General features: G+C 38.8%; 1 protein-coding gene across 5 annotated transcripts in view; it reads left to right on the top strand.

The window, feature by feature from the left end:
• eif4g3a (eukaryotic translation initiation factor 4 gamma, 3a) overlaps positions 1-25,537 on the top strand; it is a 59,100-nt gene that overhangs the window by 25,721 nt on the left and 7,842 nt on the right. For 3 of the 5 annotated variants that reach the window (XM_083533898.1, XM_083533896.1, XM_083533900.1), the window contains exons 6-25: positions 5,493-5,675; positions 5,976-6,087; positions 6,321-6,439; positions 7,315-7,431; positions 12,913-13,009; positions 13,163-13,855; positions 14,917-15,002; positions 17,714-17,945; positions 18,068-18,192; positions 19,148-19,267; positions 19,483-19,638; positions 19,876-20,073; positions 20,179-20,325; positions 20,738-20,974; positions 21,784-21,888; positions 21,980-22,115; positions 22,566-22,669; positions 23,774-23,864; positions 23,955-24,060; positions 25,013-25,215. In XM_083533898.1, the coding sequence (XP_083390024.1) occupies positions 5,493-5,675; positions 5,976-6,087; positions 6,321-6,439; positions 7,315-7,431; positions 12,913-13,009; positions 13,163-13,855; positions 14,917-15,002; positions 17,714-17,945; positions 18,068-18,192; positions 19,148-19,267; positions 19,483-19,638; positions 19,876-20,073; positions 20,179-20,325; positions 20,738-20,974; positions 21,784-21,888; positions 21,980-22,115; positions 22,566-22,669; positions 23,774-23,864; positions 23,955-24,060; positions 25,013-25,215 (3,367 nt within the window). The remainder of the gene's footprint in view (positions 1-5,492; positions 5,676-5,975; positions 6,088-6,320; positions 6,440-7,314; positions 7,432-12,912; positions 13,010-13,162; positions 13,856-14,916; positions 15,003-17,713; positions 17,946-18,067; positions 18,193-19,147; positions 19,268-19,482; positions 19,639-19,875; positions 20,074-20,178; positions 20,326-20,737; positions 20,975-21,783; positions 21,889-21,979; positions 22,116-22,565; positions 22,670-23,773; positions 23,865-23,954; positions 24,061-25,012; positions 25,216-25,537) is intronic. The other 2 variants (XM_083533899.1, XM_083533897.1) reach the window with 1 other exon arrangement.

Raw genomic sequence — 25,537 nt, 5'->3', positions numbered from 1 at the left:
CAAACATCAAGGATTTATATTTATAATGGCTACACACACACAACATATGCAGCTATTGCAGGAATGTCAGACTGTTTTGAGTAATGAATGTTGGAATCACTGAGACAGGAAAGGCTTGCACCCACTGGCTGCCATGAATTAATAGAATTAATCAGTAAACAATATAATAAATTACCGAGGCCCGTTTATTTTGGACATGCCACATGTCGTCCTCTTCTGTTCATTACAAATATTAATCCATGAGTTCATGGACATTAGTTTAATGGAGCAAGTAGAGCAACTGCAAAAAGACCTTCAGTGTTAACAGCATAAGTTTGAGTAAGCAACAAATTGTTTTTTGTGTAGCCTGATCTAAAGTCATGATCCCAAGTTGAAAAATGACACTGTGAGCTGTACTATTATTAGCAAGTGTGATTCCTGGATGTCAGACAGTATGAGACATCATGGTATACATTTGCTCATCATTTAAGGCAAGGTCTTTAATTAACCAATCCCATATTTGTAATATGGCCATAAAATTGCTTTGACAGATCCACTTAAAATTATTGTGATAAGACGCTTGTAATTGGAGGATGTTTTCCATCCTCTTCAGTATTTCTGAAAGATCTCATGTTTCAGAAGCAAATCTGCACTTCATCTTTTGTTCAGTAAAATGATTTGTTACTGCCACAGTGCCAAAACCACTAGTTACAGACCGTCACTGCCACAGCGTTATAGCTAGCAGGCATTCAACTGAAACTGGGATGCACGATTTCCGATGATATAATCCCCATGTTCAATATCACAAAGTGCCATTTTTTTTCACAAAACATGTTATTTGAGATGTCTATAATCAGCTCCACAGTACAAATCATTATTTGTGAGTGTCCCGAATTATAAAAGCTGTTCTGTGGCTACAGAACATCAGTGTAGTTCAACAAAATTAAGTCTACCAGGTTTGGACAAAATTTAGTTATTTTAGTTTATACTTTGGTACATTGTGATTAAAAATAAAAAGCAGTAAAATGTGAACCCCCATTTTCACACAAAAGCAGGCACTCGGGTATAGATATTAATGCAGTGATTAGTCATACATGGAAATAATAAATGTTCCCTTTTTTAGTTTTTTAAATGTATACAAGTGATTTGTTTTGCATATAGTGTTTAGACATCACATAGTGTTTTTTTTTTTTCCCGGTATTCTTTAGTGTAAAATGTGTACTACATATGAAGCATTCATCACCAGCCAGCTGGTTTATCATCACGACTGTTCAGGTTAATCTCACATCTCCACTTTCCGCTTTTCTTTTCAGTATTTGATGTGTGGTCTGCATTTAAACAGAACAATTGTCGTCATTGAGTGGAATCTTAACATCTTGATGGCAAGATCACTCGCACATTTAGGTTTAGGATTAGATTGGATTATTTTGAAGATATTATTTAAGAGTAATTCTCCATAGATTTATACATACGGTTCTGCACTGCAGGAACGAGAATTCTATCAGACAAGAAATATGTCAACTGAAAGTTGTTAGATATTCTGTCCGCAACCGTGTCCATTGTAGTGTTCGGAAAACCAGAACCTCTTATCGTTTCCAGCACAGTTTAATCAGTCATTTGCACCTTCAAACTGTCTGGATATTACAGTCCTGACAGGTTGTAAATAGCTGACTGCTAGGAGGATGGAATTAGCCCGTACACTGGCACCACACACTCCGGGTCACTGCCACAGAAGTGTGTGTGTGGCAGGCCAGATGGAGGAGGAACAATGGTGCGTTCTCCTGCCGATACACAAGTCCAGGCTAAGAGGAAATGTTGTGGAGGCATGAGAAATTTCATTCATCCAACTGTTCTGTTTGCTCGCTATTTAAGATGACGTTCGTGCTTTTCTCAGTTACACCCTGGCGTGCGCACAAGTTTTCTCCTCCACTTGTTCCATCAGATACATAAATACACACACACTACCAATTATACCAATGGGACTTTTTTTCCCCTTCATTTCCTGTTCTTGCAAAAGCAGTCTGGTTCAAGGATGTTAATGATTACCGCTTATGTAACAACCCCTGGAGAACCTGTAATCAGGACTGCTTCAGATCCTTTTGCTGATCCTTATGGTAACTTAATCCCAAAGTCACAAGAGTCTTCTGTAGTGAAACTGGCTTACCTAATGCTGATTTACAACATCGTTTCTGGTGACATTGAAATAAATCTGATGCTTTCAGCAAATTCCAATGAATATCCAAATGGATGGTTCTTTTCTTTTACATCACTCTGTGTTTTTTTTTTTTTTTTTTGTTTTTTGGCCACGTTGTGAGAACAGAGGAGGAGTTTAACATCTGTACAACAGCGTTTTCTTGCCTGCTTCCACAACAACCTGTCAACACCAGTGACTTGCAACAGATTGGAAACCAACAGGGATTTATATGTAGAATCAGCAAAGAACTGTTGAATGTAGGTCAGGCCTGGGAGTTGTGGATTCAGTAAAGTTGCTGAATCATCATTGTGCTCTGTCTCAAAGTATAACACCTAAAAGCAGATTTAACACAATCAGCTCTGTAACATGTTTTGTGTTTGTCTCAAACATCAACTTAAACACTCATAACCCTGTTAGCTTAAGTTTATTACAGTTATAACAGTTTACTTCTGTTAGTTGCATATCATGTATCTGATTAATATAAATAGTCGATGTCTATTGAGCAGCCGATGTTTGGATCTGGGGATGAGCAGTAAATTATCAGGAGGCATCCAAATACACGTGTTAGATATTTTTTAACATTGCACGTTCAATCAGGTGAAAAGAAAATATTTATCAGCAACTGTAAAAAAAAAAAAAAAAACGACATTTTTGTCTGATGATAAAATAAACATCTGGCTTAGTCAGCTGCTGTTTTCTTTAATTTATTAATATTTTTATCAGCTCTTATGTCTTTTGTCAAAGGCATGTGGTAGGGTTTTAGGAACTCACTCACTTCATTCATACATACATACATACACACTATATATATATAATATAAAAAATACACACACACACACTTGTTGGCCAATATATTAACTGAAAAATGATCCTTTGCCTTTTGGATCCCAGACAGGTTTATTATAAGTCATTAGTTTCAGTGTGCTGTACATGTGACGTTTGTTTACTTGGTTCAGCTCTCTTGCTAGCTCTTGTGTAACTGATTTGACCTGGCTGCTGGTCTAATGTTGTCTAATGGTTATGTCACATTAGCTTGCAAAATGGAAATTTGGGAACGACCTCTGACAAATATAGAAACATTATATGTATTGACAACACAAATATAGGAAGAACAAATGTACAAATAAAACCAAATAAAACTAAAGCTATTGGTATTGGAACATTGTGTCTCCTTATCAGCTGATCATATACATGACAGAATCTTCATGTTTCCACAACAGAAATACTGCGTGCACTTTTGTCATATCTACACTAAGATCATATACATGAACAGTCTCCTGGCCACATTTGTGCATTTGCTCACAGTGTTGGAGAGGATTGTTGGAAATAGGTCATATGTAGTAGAACTTCCAGGGTCTTACACACACCACTAAAAAGCTGTGATCAGCCTTTGGCTTTGCTCTCACTTTTGTTGGCACATATGACTCATGGTTCTCTAATAGCACCCCACACACACACACACACACACACCTCAAAACGTCAACACTGTCACATGTATACAGTCTCTGTTATAAAGTCTGCAATGCTCAGGTTTATTTATTTATTTGTTGGTTTTCTCTGCTAGCAAGAAATTCCATAAGCTTCTGCTCCTGGTATGGATAAAGAACAGACCTAAAGTTCTGAGAGGCTTTCAAGCTTACTCTGTGTGATTGTGTGGGACTCTGTGATTGCACATTCATGTACTAGTCATATATTGATTTTCCTCTGTCCTTTATCCTACCAGCTTCTCTCTCTCCCTACTGCTTCAGTACTTCTGGCCCATCCATTTCCATTTAAAATGCACAGCATGAGGAAATCCTATAGAACATGTTTAATCTGTGACCTTTAGTGCTTCTGCTCTGCCAACAACAAAATGAAGTAGATGGTTGGCATTTCCTTTTGAATGGAGGCAAAGCAAGTTGTTTTTTTTTCTACTTAAAACACCGACTTGCTTGCAGCGTCCTGAATCGGCCTAATCGGGGGTTTTTTTGGTTGTTTTTTTTCTTTCAAGTGTTTCATTCCTGTGGGCTTTAATGAAGGCCACTAATTGCTGCAGTAAAAGTGCCTGACTCCTGTACACACATGCACATACTTGCTCCATGGGTTTATCTCGTGCTGATCTGCTGCAGTATTGATTTCGGTATGATTGCTTTATGTTCTCTAAACAAGCCATGACACTCGTAATGGAGTTGAAAACAGGGAGTATCCGGGTCTCAGCATGAAGTCAGTTCTCCAGACTTTCTCTGGGTTTTTCTCATTATCAGTGTTTATGTTCTGGTGTCATCAGTGTCTGGGAGGCAGTGAACAACTCTGAGAAGATGCGTAGCACTGCACAACAGTAAGCAGTAGTGGATCAGTGACTCATAGTTTACACTCTTGTCACCCAAAAGCTTTTAGGTCTGGTTCCTTTTGTCTTTCTCATGGCATCTTGCGTTTCTTTTCCTTGCTACCATTGCTAATAGTTTATACATTTTACAGGCTGTATCTGGACGTCTGTAACATTTGTCTACTGTTAAAAGCAGTACTCATCTCCCCATTCAGGCAGATGAGTACTGTAGCAAAAGAAAGCTGGAGGTGTTTTTTTATAAGATTTGTATGGCTTTTTCATAGAGTTTGAACTTGTGTTTGGCTCATTATGCTATGAGAGAATTGGTACGAGTTTCTTGTTGGTTTGGTGTCTTTAGTAAGAAAAAAGAAGCTAATTTCTGTTTCCTTGTGTTGAATAGAAAGTTGAATGTGGCTGAGCCACCAAGGTTCACCGCTGGTATTCCTCAGCTGACACCATTTTTGGTTAGGTTTGCTGAGGAAATATTTGCAGTGCAGGGTGATCAAAAAGATGGGAGAGGTTGCCTCTAGTATTGGTGTAGCTAGAGCTGTTTCTAGGCTCTATATCATGCCATTCTTCCAAAAGTGTTAGATGTTGAAGGCGGAAATTTCTTTAGGGGCTTAATAAGTGATTAAGACATATGGTAAATAGACAGTGGGGACACAGGGAAAAATCAACAGGGACTTAACTTGATTTGCTGAATAGATTTTTTAGTTCACATGTTTGGGGTTGCCAGGTTTTTCTTGTTTAAAGCTCTCAGGCATGTGTCTGATCACTCCTTTTTAAAACTTCCTTGACTTCAAGGCATAATCATATGCCATTTTTTTTTCTGACAGTTATATAAAGTTAATTGTGATGCACATGGAATCAGCATGATTTCAGGCCAGTAGTAGCAAAACCATTTAAGGAAATTCAGTATACCAGGAGTTCAAGAGCTCTTAACTGAAATTTCTGGGGGGAGGATTTTCTTTAATTTAGCAGCTTGTTGTTGTCTCATTCTCTCTTCCACTGCAGTTCCTGCACAGGGCTCAGATGCAGACTCCTCGACCTGCTCTTCCCACCAACAATCCCTCGCTCCGACCTGGCTCGCAGACCCCTACAGCCACTGCTGTCTATCCCCCTAATCAAACCATCATGATGACTATGACTCATATGCCTTTTCCTTCAGCACAAACAGCTCAGTACTACATTCCCCAGGTATTCAAGTCTTCTCACATAAGATTTGCATCTATAGAACATCACAGTAATATAAGGATTGATTGAACTTATTTCTGCAATGGAGGGCAGGCTGTGGCACCAGGCGACGATGCATAATTTAGATAAATTAGCTTTTACTAGTGTTGGAGATGTTAAGTATCATCTAATGGCTGCTGTTGTTCAAATAAATACATAATTAACACCTGATAATTGAATTGAATTTATAAATCATTTAATAATTAAAAAAAAGAATAGCTGAACAGGATTGGTCTAAACAGCATTCTCCTTTTATATCCTCAGTATCGACACAGTTCACCCTACGTTGGACCTCCGCAGCAGTTCTCTGTCCCACCCCCTGCCTCTGGAACGTTCTATCCTGGTCCTGGTCCAGGAGAATACCCTGCACCCTACGGTTAGTGCAAACATGGAGTATGCATTCAAAAACATTCCTCAGTCTTGCATTTCTATGTCTTGCATGCCGGTTTGCCACGTGCATTTGTTTTTCTGCTTACCGGATGTTGACAGTCCTGACTTACAAATGCCCACATTCCACAATGATATTCTGAGTAGCTGTTTTGATCAGTGACTCATGAAATAATGATGTGACCTTTTTTCTTTTTTCCTTTTCTCATGTCTCTCATTTAGCAACAGCTGCTCCGGGTCCGGCATATTTTCCAGGCCAGACGGTGTATCCCTCCTCAGCCCCAATTATAGTGCCTACAGCCCCACAACAGCCTCCACCAGCCAAACGGGAGAAGAAACCAGTGAGTGTTGCACAAATTTCTCACAATCATGCACATCCAGATAGAGATAGAGAGTAAAGTCCAATATCTTTACGCAACTCGAGCATTTATACTCCAATCTACTTGATCAGAAGGTGTTTATTTATTTTCTACTGCGGCAGCTCTGACAGCAAGTCTAGTTCGAAATGCATCTTATATTTGTGTGCATTTAGGCAAGTTATTGTTAATATAGTAACATAGCTATAGATTTTTTTAAAAAAATGTTCCTGGTTTTCAATAAATAAAGCAATTATTTAGTAAAGAATAATGACAAATAATTGAATCAGTATCCTATTGGTTTGAAATGGTTAAAGTTTTCCACCAGGGGAGAGGGCAGGGGTTCTTGGGCTTCTTGATTTTTCAGTAATTTGACACTTTTTTTTTTTTTTTTTTTTTTTTTCCCCCTCCCCCCCCCCTCTCTTTGAGTCAACAGAGGAAAAAGGGGGTGGTGAGGCAATGCCAATTGATGGCTACTGACATTAGTGATAAAAGGAACTTGGTTGTCTTGAGGTTGTTCCATGAAACTATATTAAAAATATACATAAAAGACATAATAATAGACGCAAAAATATTGTTGACAAATTGCTATGGCATAATAAGGATTTAGTGTGATAACAGAAACTTTACTTTGTACCACATCATACCAGCTTTATACTTTTTAAGTGTAAATCGAAATAAAGCAGACATAGCGAGATAAGCAAATATACTGTCAAAAGTCGTGCCAAGTCTGATTTCTCAGAATTTCTTACATCTGTCCAGTGACTTAAAAACAACAATCTAAAAACATAGAAAGGTGGACTGGATCCATCTTGTTGCTTCAGTTATGATGTTTATGCTTTCTCGTTCTGTCCTCTCAGATCCGGATCCGGGACCCCAACCAGGGTGGTAGGGACATTACAGAGGAAATTATGTCTGGAAGTGGAAATACCACACCCCCTGTTGGTCGTCCTTCCTCCACCCCCACCCCTCCTCAGGTACGAAAAGTATTTGCCTTTCTCTTCAATTTTCTTTCACCATGATGCTTAAACTCCAAAATTGTGTGTTTTCAGCAACTACTATGACCACATCTATTTATTTTTTTTTTTATGCATTTTTATTGGCTCATCTTCATTTTATTTATTTCCATTACATTGGTACACTGTAATAAATAGCATAACAACTTGCCCCACATGTGACCCAGTGAAGACATAATACTAAGGTACAGAGACAAGGACAAGACAGTTCAGTATATAAAGTGTAAATGTTAAATAGCAAATGCATTGTATGCATTACATATGAAAAGTAGGTGGTTTGTTTGGGGGTAGTTATGCATCTTGACGAGTAAGTTGAGTGTCCTAACCACAAAACAAAAAAATTGTATAACAGTACAGTCTGGAGCGTGCTACTGTGCTCAGGTTAAAGTAATTTTTCAGCAATTATAATGTTAAATTTTTCAAATATGCAAAACATTTATATTTAATGTTGTGAAACATCGGAGAGATTGTTTCATGTTCTTCCTAGTTTTATAGTCGCAATAAAACTTGCAAATGATTTGTTACAAAGCAAATCCAATAGAGACTTGTTCTATAAACGTCAAATTAATGTCTCCAAACAAAAAAAAGACTCACTACAATTCATGAAAATGCTTTGTTTTTGCTGGACTCGGCACGTTTATTTAAAATGTGCTTTTAGACTCCTATGCTGTACAAATTCCTCTGAAAGAGCTAGTACTATAGGAGCAATAACACAATGATTAAATATCGTTTGTGTTACAACTAATGTCCCTTCTGTGCCGTTGAATAAGAATAATGTGAAATCAACATTCAAGTTATAAAGGCAAGCAAGTTTAGCATCTGGTCTCTTCTACCATGAAGTCATGCTGTTGTAATAGATGCAGTATTCAGTTAACATTGTCCTTTTTATTTTTTTATATATGCAATGCCTTCCCTGAAACAGACATTTACTGGATGGAAGTATTTGTTGGTCTAAAACCTGTTTAAACCGTTCAGCTTTGATTGAGCCTTTCCAAAATGTGCAAGCTGCTTGTTCCACATGCACTAATGAACCCAATCCCATCAGAGTTGTGGCTTTTTGAACCAAGCACTGATAACAAGCCAGATAGTCCCTCTCATCTTTAGTCCAGAGGACATAGTGTCTGTGGTTTCCAAAAAGAAAATCTCGATTAGTCTGACCACAGAACAGTTTTTCATTTTGCCTCAGTACATTTTAAATGAGCTTTGGCCCAGCGAGGATGGTGGCGTTTCTGGATCATGTTCACGCATGCCGCCGCCTTTGCATGATCGAAAATTAACCTGCATTTGTGGATGACATGGCAAACTGTGTCCACAGACAATGATTTCTGGCGGTATTAATGAGCCCATGCAGCAATTTCTATTACAGAATCATGACCGTTTTAAATGCAGTGCTGCCTGAGGGCCCGAAGATCACGGGCATCCAATATTGATTTTCTCCCTTGTGCTCAGAGATTATTCTAAAATTGTTCCAAAATTTGTAGACAGTCTTTCACAGATTGGTGAAGCTTTGCCTATCTTTACTTCTGAGAGACTTTAAATAAAAAAAACTGTATAAATAGTGTTTCTTAGGGAGGCAATCATCTTACTGACCTGTTGGCAATTAACCTAATTAGTTGCAAAATGTTTCCCAAAAAATAAGATGGTGGAAACTGAAGGAGGAAGAGTGTAGTGTGAGGTTCAGGGAAGAGGTCAGACAGGGGCTCAGTGGTGGTGAAGAGGTGTGGGGTGATTGGGCAACTACTGCAGAAGTGATAAGGAAGACAACACTTCGTACTTGGTGTGACATCTGGAAATAGAAAGGAAGACAAAGAGACGTGGTGGTGGAATGAGGAAGTGCAGGAGAGCATAAGGAGAAAGAGGTTGGCAAAACAGAATTGGGATCGACAAAGTGATGAGAAAAGTAAGCAGGAGTACAAGGAGATGCGGCAGCAGGTAAGGAGGGATGTGGCAAAAGCCAATTAAAAGGCATATAAGGAGCTGTATGAGAGGTTGGACACTAAGGAAGGAGAAAAGGATTTGTACTGATTGGCCAGGCAGAGGGACCGAGCTGGGAAGGATGTGCTGCAAGTTAGAGCAATAAAGGATGGAGATGGAAATGTAATGACTAGTGAGGAGCATGTGTTGAGAAGGTAAAGGGAGTATTTTGAGCAGCTGATGAACGAGATGGTGAAGCAGGACGTGGATAGGATTAGTAAGGAGGAAGTGAGAGCAGCGATTAAGAGGATGAAGAGTGAAAAGTTTGTAGGACCCGATGACATACCGGTAGAAGCATGGAGATGTTTAGGTGAGGTGCATTGGAGTTTTTAACCAGATTGAGTAACAGGATTCTGGTAGTTTAGAGGATGCCTGAGGAATGGAGAAGGAGTGTGCTGATACCGATCTTTAAGGACAAGGGAGATGTGCAGACCTGCAGTAACTATAAAGTTAATCAGTCACACCATGAAGTTATGGTAAAGAGTAGTGGAAGCCAGGCTGAGAGAAGAGGTGACCATCTGTGAACAACAGTATGGTTTCATGCCGAGGAAGAGCACCACAGATGCATTATTTGCTTTGAGAATGTTGATGGAGAAGTATAGAGACGGTCAGAAGGAGTTGCCTTGTGTTTGTGGATTTAGAGAAAGTGTACGACAGGGTGCCGAGAGAGGAGTTGTGGTATTGTATGAGGAAGTCAGGTGTGTCAGAGAAGTGTGTGAGGGTGGTGCAGGACATGTATGAGGACAGCAGTGAAGTGTGCAGAAGGAACGACAGACTGGTTTAAGGTGCAGGTTCTTTCCTGTTTGCAGTAGTGATGGACAGGTTATGTACAATATATGTATATACTATAATATTCGCCAGTGTGTATATGAGTGGAGGTGAGGCGCCGAACAGTTTTTGGATTCTCCATGTGTTTGATTGGGCTGATGCCTCCCTTTCAGAAGGTAACTAGTGGTGGTTTGGGTATGTGGATACCCTGGTGATGCAGACAGCGCAAAGGTTTTTTTTTGTATGCCAGAAGAATCCCATTGATTGTTGTTCTGACAATTCACTGCTTAGCCTTACAGCCAGAATGGTGGAGTTGTTACACCCAACTGTGCTGCAACTGTACTCTATGTTCCCTACTGCGCATCATTTGAAAGTCTGCACAGTGGAAGAGCATCTTCTCAATATAGACCCTATCCACTTTGGCATTAAAAAGATACTTCGAAAGCATTTTGCAGTATTTAGGTTAGGGGTGTCCAAACCTTTTTTTTTTTACAAAGTGGGCCTATAACTGAGGGCCAGATATTTATGAATGTGTTTTTAGTCAAATGACAGTGACCAATGCTATTACAAATCTCTTACAAAGATTTATTAATGGCTTTTTGTCTTTACCAGTTGGCCTAAACATCAAGCCTAAAATGTAGGTGAATGCCACCTCAGATGAACACCACCACATGATGTATTAAATGTCATTGTTTATTTGTATAAAATATGATTCATTAGCATGCAATAATTTTTAGCAGCAGTAACTTTGTTCAAAACAATGACCAGTCTCTAACCTCGGTGTGGAGGAATTTTGGCCACACTTTGCAATATTTCTACAGTTCATCAAGGTTTGCTGGCTTTTTTTGTGGTAATTTTGTAAACATAGCTTGCTTAAAGACCCACCACAGCATTTCAGTCAGGTCGAAGTCTGGACTTTAACTGGGCCACTGCAACACCTTGATTCTGTGTATTTTCAGCCATTCTGTTATAGATTTGCTGGTGTGTTTTGGATCATTGTCCTGAAGCATGACCCCATTTTATGGCTAAAATCAAAGACTTCAGGTTGCCCAGATCCTGTGGCTGTAAAAAATAAAAAAATTATAATAATAATCAGTCCAAATAGTCACCCCTCCACCACTGTGCTTGACAGTTGGTATAAGGTTTTTATGCTGTGTTTGGATTTTGCACTGGGCATTATGGCCAAACAATTCCACTTTGGTCTCATCTGTTCAAAGGATATTGTCCCAGAGGTCTTGTGGTTTGTTTGGATACAACTTTGCTAAAGCAATGCTATGCTGCCATGTTCTTTTTTTTTTTTTTTGCTTGCGAGAGAGATGAGGCGTTCTCCTAACAACCCTTCCAGACAAACCATAAATTTTTTTAATTTTAACATTTAAAATGTTTAGGCCTGTAGAGTCAGTTATGCTAACTAAGGCCTGAGATGTCTTGTTTTTTGCAATTTCTCTAAGCAATTCCATGGTTTGACTTTGGGGTGAATTTGCAGAGAGTTCCACTCCTGGGAAGACTGCCAACCGTCTTGAATGTTTTCCATTAGGGGCTGCACAAAAATGGCGTTGCGATTATTGAGGTCAATATTGTGATCTGCGATTATAATAAATGGTACCATGAGTCCACTTGATTGGTTATCAATGAAATTGTACACAGATTAGTGATAAGGAAAATAATTTGCATTGCGGCAGCGGCTTTAGCAATCTTGCTTAGGGTGCCATTAATGCTGGAGACGGCCCGGTTTATGCCGGATGTAACGGACGAGAGAGAGAGAGGGAGAACGAGAACTGCATGTATGGGGATGTGTGGGGAAAGTGATGGACAGCGAGTGAAGGTGTGCCGATCCTCACGGGTTGGGTAGCGATGTGCGGGACCGTAAGTGGATTTGTGCCATACTCACGGCATGGCAAAAGTAAATGTAAAGCTCATAAATAAAAGAAAGCTCAGTCTGTTGAACCCATCGCCTGTTGTCTTTTTCCTCTGCCCGGTAAGATCTGGTACAGATTTGTCGTATTGCCACGTGATGTAGCAACTTTCATTTAGCACAGTACCTCTCTCTGCTTAATATCTGCTTAATATACAAAACACTGCCATACAACAGAGGTAGCTTTTTTTTTGGCTACTAATTCAGTGTCGGTCTGCTTGGCATCCATCTTCACACCGGAAAGTCACGTGACCACACGCCTAAACTGAGACTGACTGACTTTTTTTTTTTTTTTTTTAGCAGCATGGAAAATCTGCAAACTTCTCAGTGTGTGTCTCCACACATGCACTTATTTATTTCATTAAATAGCAACATTTTGCCATCATATAATCGCACAAGCTGACATTGCTATAAGATTAATCATGCAGCGCTATTCTCCACTTGTGAATAATGTTCCTCGCTGTAGAATGATTAAATTCAAAAATGGCCTATATTACCTGTCCCAGAGAAATGGGCAGCAAGATCAAGTCTTTTTTCCTCTGTATTGTAAAGTTTATTATGTCCGGATATGTAAAACTATGGAATTCAAAGATGGTGTACACTCTTTCACATGACTGTACAAAGTACATACATTTTACTATTGCGTTCCATGAAATAAAAATTATTTAAAAATCATATTTTATAAATTGTATTTTATTTTTTTGTAAATAGGTGACTGGGTGCTACAGTCTACAGCTTTTTATCTAATGTATTGTATCCAAACATTTTCTACTGTGTGTCCATAGCAGCGAAGTGCCAGTCAGACGCCAGAGCAGTTATACTACAACATGGACCCACCATACAGACTCAGTCCTGTGTCTACAGAAAACAAGCCCACCTTGGGTATGCTAAACACACACCCTTCCTCCTCATACACTGAATCGCATGCATGTGATTTTATTATCTGGCAGTTCATTGACTGATTGTCAGATGAAATAAGTGCAACTATGAAAATTATGGTTTGCTTGTAATCTGTTTATAACTTTTTTCCATTAGAGGACAAGCCCAGAGTTGATTTTGCTCCCCATAAATCTTCATCTCCTGGACCTTTAGAGTCCATTACAGAAAGAAAAGTAACCCCAAATCTTCCTATAACAGACTCTTCATCTCATTTAAAACCTGGAATGCCCACTGGTTTCCCTCTTCCTCTGAGCACCTGCAATTCAACAGTTGCCAGTGAACCAGAAGAGCTTTCTACAAATTCCACTGCTGTAGCTCAATCCCCAGTCAGACTAGAAGAAGAAACTCTTCCAGAAGCTTCCTCAAGCCCCCTGGCCTCCTCTCCTTCTCCAGGGAAAGCAGTTAATGGGCTATCTGAGTCCCCACCACCCTCCCCAAGTTCTGAGCCAGAGATCCAGGTACAAGAAGTTCACTTGGCCAGCACTCAGTCCTCAACTTTGGCTCAAACTGAAGCACCAGTTTCAGGAGAAGCGATCCAGGCTGAGTCCCCTGTCCCAGTGACACAAATTTCAATCAGCCCAACTACCTTAATACCTTCAAACGTCATGTCTACTCTAGCACCACCCCCTGGCCTGCCTGTAATACTTCAGCCTCCCAGCAGTGACTTACAGGAACAAGGCAAGGCCTGTGGTGCTAATGATGTGCACCTCAAAGCTGAAACAGCAAAAATCTCTGAGGGATTATTAGACACACACAATCAGACCAATTCCAGAAAGATGGCGGAAACAGGTACGACCCATTTCTTTAAAAGTTGTCACTTTTTTGCAGTACTGTGTTTTATTTGTTTTTACTGTCAAAATGAACGCTTTAACGCAAATTTATTTTACAGCATTTTATTAACACGCAGTTAATGCATCGTGCAGTTCTGTTCGATCGTTTTTATTAAAAATATAAATAAATATAAAAGCAGACCTTTTATTCACATCCTTTTTTACTCATATGTAAAATACTTTAGTGATGAATAAATAATGTTTAAACATTTGTTTTACTGCTGCACCAAGTCTCAACTCGAGCACCAAAATGCGCTAATTAAAACCGTTCCAGTGGAAACGCGCCAAAAGTTCCGTCTGGTGTCTTGATGATTTACGTAATTTAAAACACCATAATTACTTAAACATTTACAAGAATATTTTGTCTTCATGCTCTATGTTGTGTTTGGTTTCACTAATAATAAACATACTGCATCAATATTTGTCCATGCCCATGTTGATTAGAGCAGTGGTTCCCCAACCCGCGGGCTGCGGACCGGCACCGGTCCGTGGGTCAATACCGGGCTGCACAAAGACTACATTACTTACATTATTTCCGTTTTATTTATTATCTGATTCTGAACGATGTTTAATTTTGGAAAATTACCGGATTCTCTCTGCAACATCTGTCTATGACTCACTCTTGATGCATGTGAAGATGCTTCCCTTGGTCACATGTCACATACATCCACTACCTTCTTAAAGGCGCTGCTCCGGCCGATAACACATAATACATTACCGCTAAATTCAAACCCCCAAGCCAGCAAAATGAACAAAAAACAACACAGTGGATTGATGTTTATTATGATATTTAGAAAATGCCAGTTTTTATGCCGGTCGTATTATTTTATTTTGTTGTATTTATCCGCCACACCCTAAAGGCCGGTCCGTGAAAATAGTCTGACATTAAACCGGTCCGTGACGCAAAAAAAGGTTGGGGACCTCTGGATTTATAGTATTAAAACTTAAAAAGTATTAATTTAAGGTTAATTTAGAACAGATTCAGTATAAATGCTAACACTTTTAAATTGTTTGTTTTAGCACATGCTGCTTCTGTTGTACCGAAGGACTTGGAAGAACCAAATGAAGAGAATTCAGCTGTGGATCCTCCACACAAGGAAAGTGAGGTGTGTGTTTTTGTACCATTAAAGACATACAGGAGATGTTTTTATTTCTCTGCTGAACATAGTATGTTGTGAAAAAAGACAATGGGGGGGGTACATTTCAAACCAGTTATATTTAAATGAGCACCTTTACAAATTATAGAGCGATGATTAAGTAAACCATGACAACATTTGGAGATTACTTTTACCGTTACTTTTAAACATTTTCCATCATTACAACCATTAAAGCTGACATTTAATTGTGGATTCTGTAATCCATTCTTCAACACCAACAGCAAATTATACTGCAAATCTCTGAATAAAAACACGTCAATGAGGACAAAAAGAGATAACACTTCAACAAAAATATATACAGCGGTACTTTGACCTACGAGTTTAATTCGTTTCGTGGCCGAGCTCGTAGTTTAATTTGCTCACACATCAAATCAATTTTCCCCATTGAAAATACTTAAAATGCCATTAATCCGTTCCAAACCTTTAAAATGCCACCCCATTTTTTTATGTTTCATGTTATTAAATTAGGAAAATACATTTCTAAATAACAAATCTTGTATAAAAACATAATAGAAAGCTCTGCCCCTGCAAAATGGAAGGTGCTGTCTGCTATGGGTAATAGGCAGAAGTACCTTATACAACCACTTTTATTAAACATCTTTATCAAAATCATTGATGTGATTTTAAATCATGTCATATCCCTATTTACATTTAAACAGGTGGTAATTTTAGATCCTATTAATCCTATTTAGATCCATAGCATTAGCATTATTAATGACTAGTTGCATGTAGGCTGCATGTAAGTTGCATGTGCCAACCAGCACTAGCAATGCCATGTACTGAGGCGTTTTTGCTAATATAAGCAAATCCTCTTACTAAACTGTAAAAACTTTTCTTTTCTTTTTTTTTTCTTGAAAACTACTAATGCAATGCTACGGATTATATAACTGACCTCTGACCTTGAGTTTCTCTAAGCTGCTAGTTTGGTCTCTGTGCAACCACGGCTTGCAATGCATAATAAAGCTGTTGCCTTTCTTGCACTTGAAGCCAAATCAGTCGCTTAAATATGGTCACGGTTCACGTCATTTCTTTCAAGTTCAGCTGCAGCAGATTTTGACGGTGTTTTGCTTTCAGCTGAGTCTCCAGCACTGCTGTCTGACTAGTCCAGCTCCATCTTATCATTTTACCGCAGTAGTTTCCAGGGCAGGTTTTATATTTATATATATATATATATATATATTTTTTTTTTTTTCTTGCACTCAGTAACGGATGTGATTTCAAATGTATTGAAGTACAATGGTTCAAACAAAACACATGAGTAAAAGTAAAATTACAGATTTTAAAAACCTAATTAAAAAGAGAATTACACAAAAAAAATCTACTCAGTTTCAGTAACACAGACGGTACTTTCCACCTTTTCAAGATGCTTCTACACTACAGTGGTCCCCCGGAACTCACAGGGGTTACATTTTAAGACCCCCAAATTCCAGAAATCTGTGAATTTTTAACGCAGTCCCTATTGTACCTTAGTGAATTCATAAGCAAGTTGGTTCCTTTTTCGATGCATACTCAACAGAAAATGTGAGGAAATAAACATAAATGCTTTTATTTATTACTTAGAATTATTAAGTGTTTTTTACAAATTTGTATGAAATTTGTTAGTGAAAACAGTTTAATGTTATTCCTAACGTTCCTGAACATTCGGTCTCTTTGCGGATTCCCGCAAATTTTAAGATAATCCACAACTTGCTGTTAGTTAGGTTCCAAATGAGAGCTCGCAAATTTTCCGAACCGCAAATTTTCGGGGGTTGACTGTACTTGGAGCTAGATTCATAAGCTATGTTCATTAATGTAGGATCATAATAAAAGCAAAGCCTCACATTTAAAAGCCTGCCATTCTGACCACATCACTGCAGTTACAGGCTGATTAATGAGAGGTCTAACTTCTACAGAACTAAATGTGCACATCAGGGGTAATTTATAAAGTGTATATATTGTTGTGCTATATTATCCCGTTTCACCCAGTCTGCTCCCTTCCATTCTTATTGCTATTCTGAGAAAAAGAATGCAAATGGCACAACCAGTAGTGGACAAAGTACATAAAGCATGTAGTTGAGTAAAAGTAGAGATGCAGCAAGGTAAAATATTCTTTCAGTAAAAGTGCTTCTTTTAAACCATCACTTGAATACACTCCAAATGTGCTTGTGATAGAAATGACATTATAGCCATAATAAATCCTAGCACTTTTTAACAACTCAGTTTATGTGAAAAGACTGTTACTCTTAGAACACCAATCTATTAATAGAATGATATTGAGTTAAACACTGATTTAATATCTATTAAAATTATCATGAGCCCAAAACCACCTTTTCAACGACTTAAAAAATAAAATAAAAAAAGGTACAAATAGTGCTGTGATTTGACCAGTTAAATTTTTATCCGCTCAAATAAAAAGGAACGACTATGTACGAACAAAATGTTGAGTAAAAAGATATTTGACTTTGAAATGTAGTGAAGTGAAAGCAAAAGTCTCCTCAAACGGAAATATTTGAGTAAAGTACAGATATGCGGAAAAAAAACTACTTAAGTACAGTAACGAATTGCATTTTCTACAGCCAATAGTAAGCAGCTAATCATGAAAACAAGCTGACTGACTACTTAAGTCCAGTGAGAGTTTTCAGTCATCCATTTTTAAGCTTTTCTTTTCCTTAATCATTTAGGAGGAGTCCATCACTGATAGCTCAGCTGGAGAAGACGTTTGTAGATCAGTTTCAGAGATCAGAAATGGCTTGTCTCCAGCTCCAGCTTGCTGTCCAGAGGAGAATGGAGAGACAGAAACAGAACCATTGAAAAATGGAGATGGACACTTGTTGGAAACTGAGCACGTTGATAACATGGACTCATCGGAAGAGGGAACCGGCTCTACAGGGTCTTCAACAGCTGTACAGGAAGGTAACTATGAGGCAAACACATTACCAAATAATCTCAGTTCTTGGTTAAGTTCCTTCAAGAATTGAGAACTGTTCATTGTAATTTCTCTGTCTCACTGCAGTTTTGCTGTCTCTATGTTTCAGTGCTCATTCAAAACAATGGGAAAAGACAGTATAACCGGGATTTCCTGCTGGGCTTCCAGTTCATGCCAGCATGTGTGCAGAAGCCAGAAGGTTTACCCCAAATCACAGATGTCGTTCTGGATAAGGTGGGTGCATGACATCCATCAACATCTCAACTGAATCTGTCATTTCCAGCTCATATTAGACATTCTTTAGCTGTTTTATTTTTTTTCTCCTTCCCCATAACTAACTTGCTTAGGTGTAGCTTTTTTGATGTTTCCTCAAGCTCAATTTGAGTAAAAAGTTGATTAGGCAGTTGCAGTCCCAGTCCTGAAACTAGCTTACATAAGGCACAATAGTTCATGTGGTAGCATGTTAACTGTAGTCATAGTTTACTTTGTAATTTACTTATTTTTGTCTAAGATTTTAAGGGAAAAATGTGCTTGTATTGCTTGTATTCATTGTCGCAATGTACAAGGTCCCTCGTTTCCTGCAGGCTAAAAAAATGAGCCTGCAGTGAATGAACTGACGTTCATGTCCATCTTCATTGGGCACACTCGGTTCAGAACCCTCGGACATCCTGTTTCCATTAAAATTGCATTAAGGTCACGTCACGCTTGGCCGAGATGTTAACGCAGGAGCAAAAATAAACGTACTGCTTATGTTTAATGTATGATTTAACATGCTTGTTTACTCTGTAATGAGTTTGTGCACTGCAGTGGCTGTTTGGAATAATAGTGAAGTATCAATTTAGGTTCCTTCTGTCACCTGCTGGAAACTTAATATTTCGGTTTCACTTGTGTTTCTACATTAAATGTGTGGCAGCTCCATCCGAAGTTGCTGCTGTCATGAATCATAACAATGTGTTGTTAAACATTTAGATTGATGTTTTGGTGATCCGAAACAGTGTCCGTGAATGTGTGCATTCATTTCAAATAGCTGTTAGGTGTCCTGTGATGAGGTATAATGTTTAGATTCATGGTGTGAAATGCAGGAGATCTGACTTTTATTTTGTCTTTATTTCTGTGTTGTGGGCGCTTACTGTGCCCCCTGCTGGTAAGAACACTGTATTCCATTCCATTCTATTTTATTTCATTTCAGATTAATCAAACTAAGTTACCTATACGGCCAATAGACCCACGGGTGCTTTCCAGAGGGCCTGACTTCACCCCAGCGTTTGCAGACTTTAGCAGGCAGTTACTAGGAGGGCGAGGAGCACCAGTGAGTGATGGAGCACGCACATTTATCTCCAATAAACACACACACACACACACACACACACACACACACACACACACACACTTACTCAGCTCATGTGTACTACATGATGTTTGTTACTATAAATATTACTGTAAATATAATATAATAAATATAAACATACTGTTTGTTACTCAAAGCCTAAACTTGTGTTCTCACTTTCTGCACCTAATTGTTAGCTCCTCAGCTTGCCTGTCTGGCGGCCCCAGCCTCGCAAGATCATAATGAATGTTTCTGTAAATGATGAGGTGCAGCTGCAAAAGTCTGTGAATGCTTGGAAGCCTGGAATGAAAAGAGAAACACTAAGCGAGGACGTGGAAGCTCAAAGAACCCAGGTATACACATGCAATGCACTAACTTGAATCTAACAATCCAGTCATTCTGAAGTGTTTTATTTCTCTTGAACTGAAAGCTTGCTCACATTGAATTGAAAGCTACCATTCAAATATGTTTTTTTTTCAGGACTTTAAAGGTTCATGGTTTGTTATGACTTCTATGGAGCGAGGGCTTTGTTTCGCCTGTAAACGTTTCGTTTCATTTCAGCTAAGTTTGTTTTTACTTCTCTGTTGCAGGAGCTTTTCCGGAGGGTACGCAGCATCCTGAATAAACTAACTCCCCAGATGTTCACACAACTGATGAAGCAGGTGACGGACCTCACCATAAACACGGAGGAGAGACTTAAAGGCGTCATCGACCTGGTGTTCGAGAAAGCCATCGACGAGCCCAGTTTCTCTGTAGCGTATGCCAACATGTGCCACTGCCTGGCTACAGTACGTTCTACATCACATGCAGTATTATTCCTTCAGTTATTTATGTATGCATTTTGTCTGGAATTTAGAGTGAATGTTCTTAATTGTGTTTTGATGTACCTGCAGCTGAAGGTGCCAATGGCAGATAAACCTGGCACTACTGTTAATTTCCGGAAGTTACTGCTGAATCGTTGTCAAAAAGAATTTGAGCGGGACAAAATGGACGATGCCGTGTTTGAGAAGAAGCAAAAGGAGCTTGACTCTGCAGCATCAGTATGTGTCTACATCATTACTATGCTGTAACTGGTTGTGTTGATGTGATCTGTCTAGCTATGTATGCCTGGTGGAACCTCCAGTGAGCCCTGCTACTTCCCTTCAAGCTTTTTTTTTTTGGCTTTTCACTTGTCGCTGTTGCTGAACTTGTCAGCTCTGTGTGGAACATGTTCTTCAAGAGTAATTGATAACCTCTTGCTTTGTTTACACCTGGTCAATTTAAGTTATTTTCTGTAGGTATTGTATCCTGACAGGATTGTAGCCACATATACAATCTAATAAAATCAGACTTCCTGTTTCTTTTTTTTTTTTATGTCATTCCATGATGCAGTGGAAATAGTAATATGTGCTTATCAGAGTAGGGTAGCATTTAGAGATGTTGCTAAAATGCTTTTGTAACTTCCTGTCTCAGACTAGCGAGAAGGAGCGATTGCAGGAGGAGCTGGAGGAGGCGAAGGACAAAGCCAGACGTCGCTCCACTGGCAACATAAAGTTCATTGGTGAGCTGTTTAAGCTGCGCATGCTGACCGAGGCCATCATGCATGACTGTGTGGTGAAGCTGCTAAAGAACCATGATGATGAGAGCATTGAGTGCCTCTGCAGGCTTCTCACTACCATTGGCAAAGACCTGGACTTTGAGAAGGCCAAGGTAACTCAGCTACAACTTTCTAACAGTCAGTAAGTTTTTTTGCCAGCGGGGAGTCTTCGGGACCAAAAATGTTGCTTAACATGGCAAATTAAGGTTTATTCTGGAACAGGAGAGCTAAGAACTGTATTTGAATATGAATTTATGTATATAAAAAAAAGTTTTATAAATACTCATACATGTTACATGTCCAAATCTTGTGAAGTAGACGAAAATATTTAGTTAAGCATATTTAAATCGTCTGTTCTACTCCGATAGCTAATTTTACACAGTAATGAATTTGGACTATTTGAAAGACTGAGTACATGAAAGGCTGCAGGGTTGTGTGTCCTTCAGGGCTTGAGTTTGATACCTCTGGGCTGAATCAGAGTCTTTATGGTATGATCATATACGCAGGTGATTAACATGGCTAGGATTAACTAAGTGCTGAGTTTGACAACACTGAATACTAAACGCATCCCTAAGATAACCCTTTTCCCTAAGAAAACATGGGTGGGGGTAACATGTTAGTATGTCAGTAGTCATTATGTATGGAGCATTGTTGTTTAGGGTTTTTTTTATATTTTATTTACAAGATATGTTCAATATTTAAAAGAATGTAACTTCTAAGAAAAATAATTCCTCAGCAGCAAAACAATGTTCTGTATTACAATGACAGAAAATCTGATATAGTACAAAGCAGTGAATGGTTTGTGGCTTTTTGTTTGTGTGTTGTAATTGTGGCAGAGTCTGCTGGGTGTGTGAGTGAAAAGATTGAAGTACGCCCAGTCACTGTTGTTTTTGATTAGCCTCTGCTCTGTGTCCTTGAATAGCCTCGCATGGACCAGTATTTTAACCAGATGGAGAAAATCGTCAAAGAGCGCAAGACATCATCCAGAATCCGCTTCATGCTTCAGGACGTGATCGACCTGAGATTGGTGTGTCTTTATTAATGTGTGCTTTTTAAATGTAGGTGTAATTCGTGTTAATGGATGTTACTAAATCGCTTGTATCTCTTTACTTTCATAGCATAATTGGGTGTCGCGCAGGGCTGATCAGGGCCCCAAGACTATTGAGCAGATCCATAAAGAGGCCAGGATCGAGGAACAGGAGGAGCAGAGGAAGGTCCACCAGCAGCTATTGTCCAAGGATAAAAGGAGGCCAGGTCAGCATTGACATTACTTTGTAGTCAAATTGTTTAAGGACAGGCTTATGTTGCATGGCTTTAGTTCATAAATAAAGAAATACTGTTAATTAAACTTATAATTAATTTCTTTTATTATTTATTTACTATATTTTTTTAATTGACCACTGTTAAATTTTGAATTAGTTTAATAACTGAAGCCTGATTGAAAAATATTTCTACATTGTTAGAGTGAAACTAGCATTAGATAGTTCTATATGATGCTTATTTATACATCCCCTGGTTGTCTTTTGATGAAATGAGAAACAAGAATACAGAATTAGTACTTGTGCCTCTTTTGTCTATACTTTAGCCTTCCACAGACTTCACGAGGGAAAGATAAAACAATAAAAACAGCAGGCATGCCGGATTCTATTGTGTGTATGAATGAGGCTATAAAGCAATAGCAAAATGTCATTATGGTGTTTACAGAACCGCGGGAACCGCGTGGTCTGAGAGAAGAGACGTGGAGCACTGTACCAATGACCAAAAACAGCAGGACCATAGATCCCACTAAGATCCCCAAGATCTCCAAGGTCTGTTTATTGTGTACCCACTTGTCTTATGTACACAGCACCAGTTCAGAGCAGTGCTGTGAAATATTTCATTTGTTCTTCCGCACAGCTAAAAATACATAACATGGGTGATTAAGTAAGGAAATAAAATGCAATATGGTGGTGCGATGTGAAGAAGTGAAGCCACAGACACAAGAAATAGTCTTATTATAGTCAGTATTAAATTAGAAATTAAAACCAAGGCATAAAGTTTATAGCCATATTGGTTTTACTACAAGCTGCTGAGGACTTACTCCCAGAGATTTCTAATTATAATCGGCCAATCCAGCCCTTCTCAAAGTAAAACGGCAGAAGCCAAATACTGCATGTTATGTGTTGAAAGCATGAGTAGACACTGATTAGTATGCTATGATAGAAATTGTTTATTCATACATATATGCCACATGCAACATCAGTCAGTCAAAACTGAGTCTGCTGATTAGTTCCTCTTTTTAAATAAATAAAGGTGGCAGTGCTAAACCAAGCTGCAGTCACATTACACTTTTCATTTCATTGGCACTTATTCAACACATATGTGTGGTGCAGGCCAGAAATGCAAGTTCAGTGCGTCAAAGTTTTGCATGCCGCTATTCCCCAAATTTCTAGTTTGGTGCATGTTCAGCGAATTCATATCCAGTGAGGACGAGTAACTGACAGGAGGCCTCTTTCAGAAAATACAAAAGAAAACACTGATAACTTTTCTATATACAGTATATGGTTACTTTGCTCTCTCATACAGTACACCCTGTACATGTACAAATTTGATATTTTATCCTGTATCTAGTTGCCCCAAAGTTTATCAGTAGGTGTCTAAAAAAAATTGGCCTGCAGAAAGTGCAGTGTTCCTGTGGCTTTATGCTTAAGACTATCATAGTAGTCATTGGTCATATCTATTTATATAAATGAGAGTGGGAGGGTTATATTTATTTGTGAATAACAGATTTTTGATTTAATGTTTGGTGTTTGTACTAGTAGGATTTCTGTTTAACGAATTGACCTTGTGATTCAATGAATGGAACTTCACTACCTAAGCACAGACGTTAATCTGTGATTCATCTGTTAATCCATTTTTCGTTTCTCTTTCAGTCCCAGTTTGATGATAAGATCCAGCTGGGACCCAGGGCTCAGCTTAGCTGGGTGAAGGGCAGCAGTGGAGGAGCCAAAGCTAGCAATTCTGGTGAATATCTACCTATTTTAAAGACACATGGGTACAGAAATGTTTTGTGTTTATGCTCCGATTTATCCTTTTTCGTGTGGGTTTTTGCAGAGTCCAACTCGGGTAGCAGTAGTCTGAACCGCTACTCTGCTCTACAGTCATCCACAGTTTCCACAGCCCAAACCCCAGACCCAGACACTAGACGCCCTCTAGCAAGGTAATAACACACACTAAACTCACAAGTTAAACAATTGTGTTATGTAAAACACCATTAGATATTTTGCTGCTGTTATATTTGTTAAACTGTTGATAGCTGACTAATTTTCTCACATAATTGTTCTGGTTTTCCACTGCACACAATAAAACAAAATAAAACAAGCAAAATATTGTAGAATATTCTTACTTTCCAGCAGTTTGTTTAGCAGGAACAGATGTACCAAGACTCAGACATTTTAGAAAGCATCCTTCGTTTAACTTTGAGTTAACCACGCTGCTTTTGTGCCTCTGGAAAGTCCAAACGTGGCTTTTGACTTGCCATCAGCTTCTGTTTTGAGGAAGTGAAGGTCAACTTATTGTGACTGAAATCTCTGTCTTGCCATCAAATAAAATATTAGTTTAACAAGAACTGAAATTTTTCAGTATTTTCTGCATCTTTTGTCATGTCATGTCATTTATTAATGCATGTCCAGTTCCAGTAACAAGACTTCATTTCATTGTACCTGACAATAACTACCCCACAGTGGCTTTAGAATTAAGCATCAAGAGCACAGTACACCATATGGGTAGTGGGATTGCTAACATGCGGCTATGTGCCAAGTAATATATTTTTAATAGACTGTAATTTTAATTGTAGCTAGCAGACAGTGGAGGCGTTCCTCCTGACATTTAGGCTTTTATTAGTTGACTCTTTGCCAGCAGCTGACTGGATTGAGCTGTTAGGTCGTTTGATTTACTATTCTTACCAGGGTTTCTAGGACAACTATTGTCCACTTTATGACTCCATCCTCAGCCAGCTGGCACACATACAGGCCATTTAACCTCTTGGCACTTTTTTTTTTTATATATTTACAGCAATCGACCATAATTGTGGTTTCCACTGTCTTGTTTGTCTTGTTTATTATCTTATTAAAAAACAGCTCAGCATTTTTTTCTGTTTGTGTCTTTCTCAGCCGAGGCAGCTGTGGTCGCGAGCGGAGTGAGAAGCCTCAAAGTTCAGGCCCCTCAAGACTCCTCAGTCGCAGTAGCAGCAATAAGGAACTGGTGGAGAGTGTGGCTGCTGGGGAGCCATGCAGAGACACACAAGTCACACCACGCAAAGCGAGCATCTCAGAGGACAGAAGCAACCCAGAGCACAGTCTGTCCCGGGATCCTGGTGAGACGGCATACACACTCTTCTGCTCAAGCATACACGACTTTTCAGCTGCCATACCTGTGTTTTGTGGTGTCTATTTGATCACAACCACTTTGCACTTTGTCATCAAACATACCCCAGAAATTTCTTCAGACTAAATGCAACTTTGCTGCAGTCATTTCACTTAAATTATTTATTATACACACAATTTCACAACTCGCCAATTGAGTCAGTTAAACAAAAAACTTAATATTTCTGATGTTAAAGATTTACGATTACTATAAAATGTTTGAATATTTTAGTACATAGTCACATATTACATAACAGACTTCAAACTTATAAC

The sequence above is a fragment of the Silurus aristotelis genome (genome assembly GCF_946808225.1).
Source record: "Silurus aristotelis genome assembly, chromosome: 28".
Lineage (NCBI taxonomy): Eukaryota > Metazoa > Chordata > Actinopteri > Siluriformes > Siluridae > Silurus > Silurus aristotelis.
The sequence above is the reverse complement of the archived record's forward strand: the minus strand, read 5'-3'. Positions and strand labels throughout refer to the sequence as shown.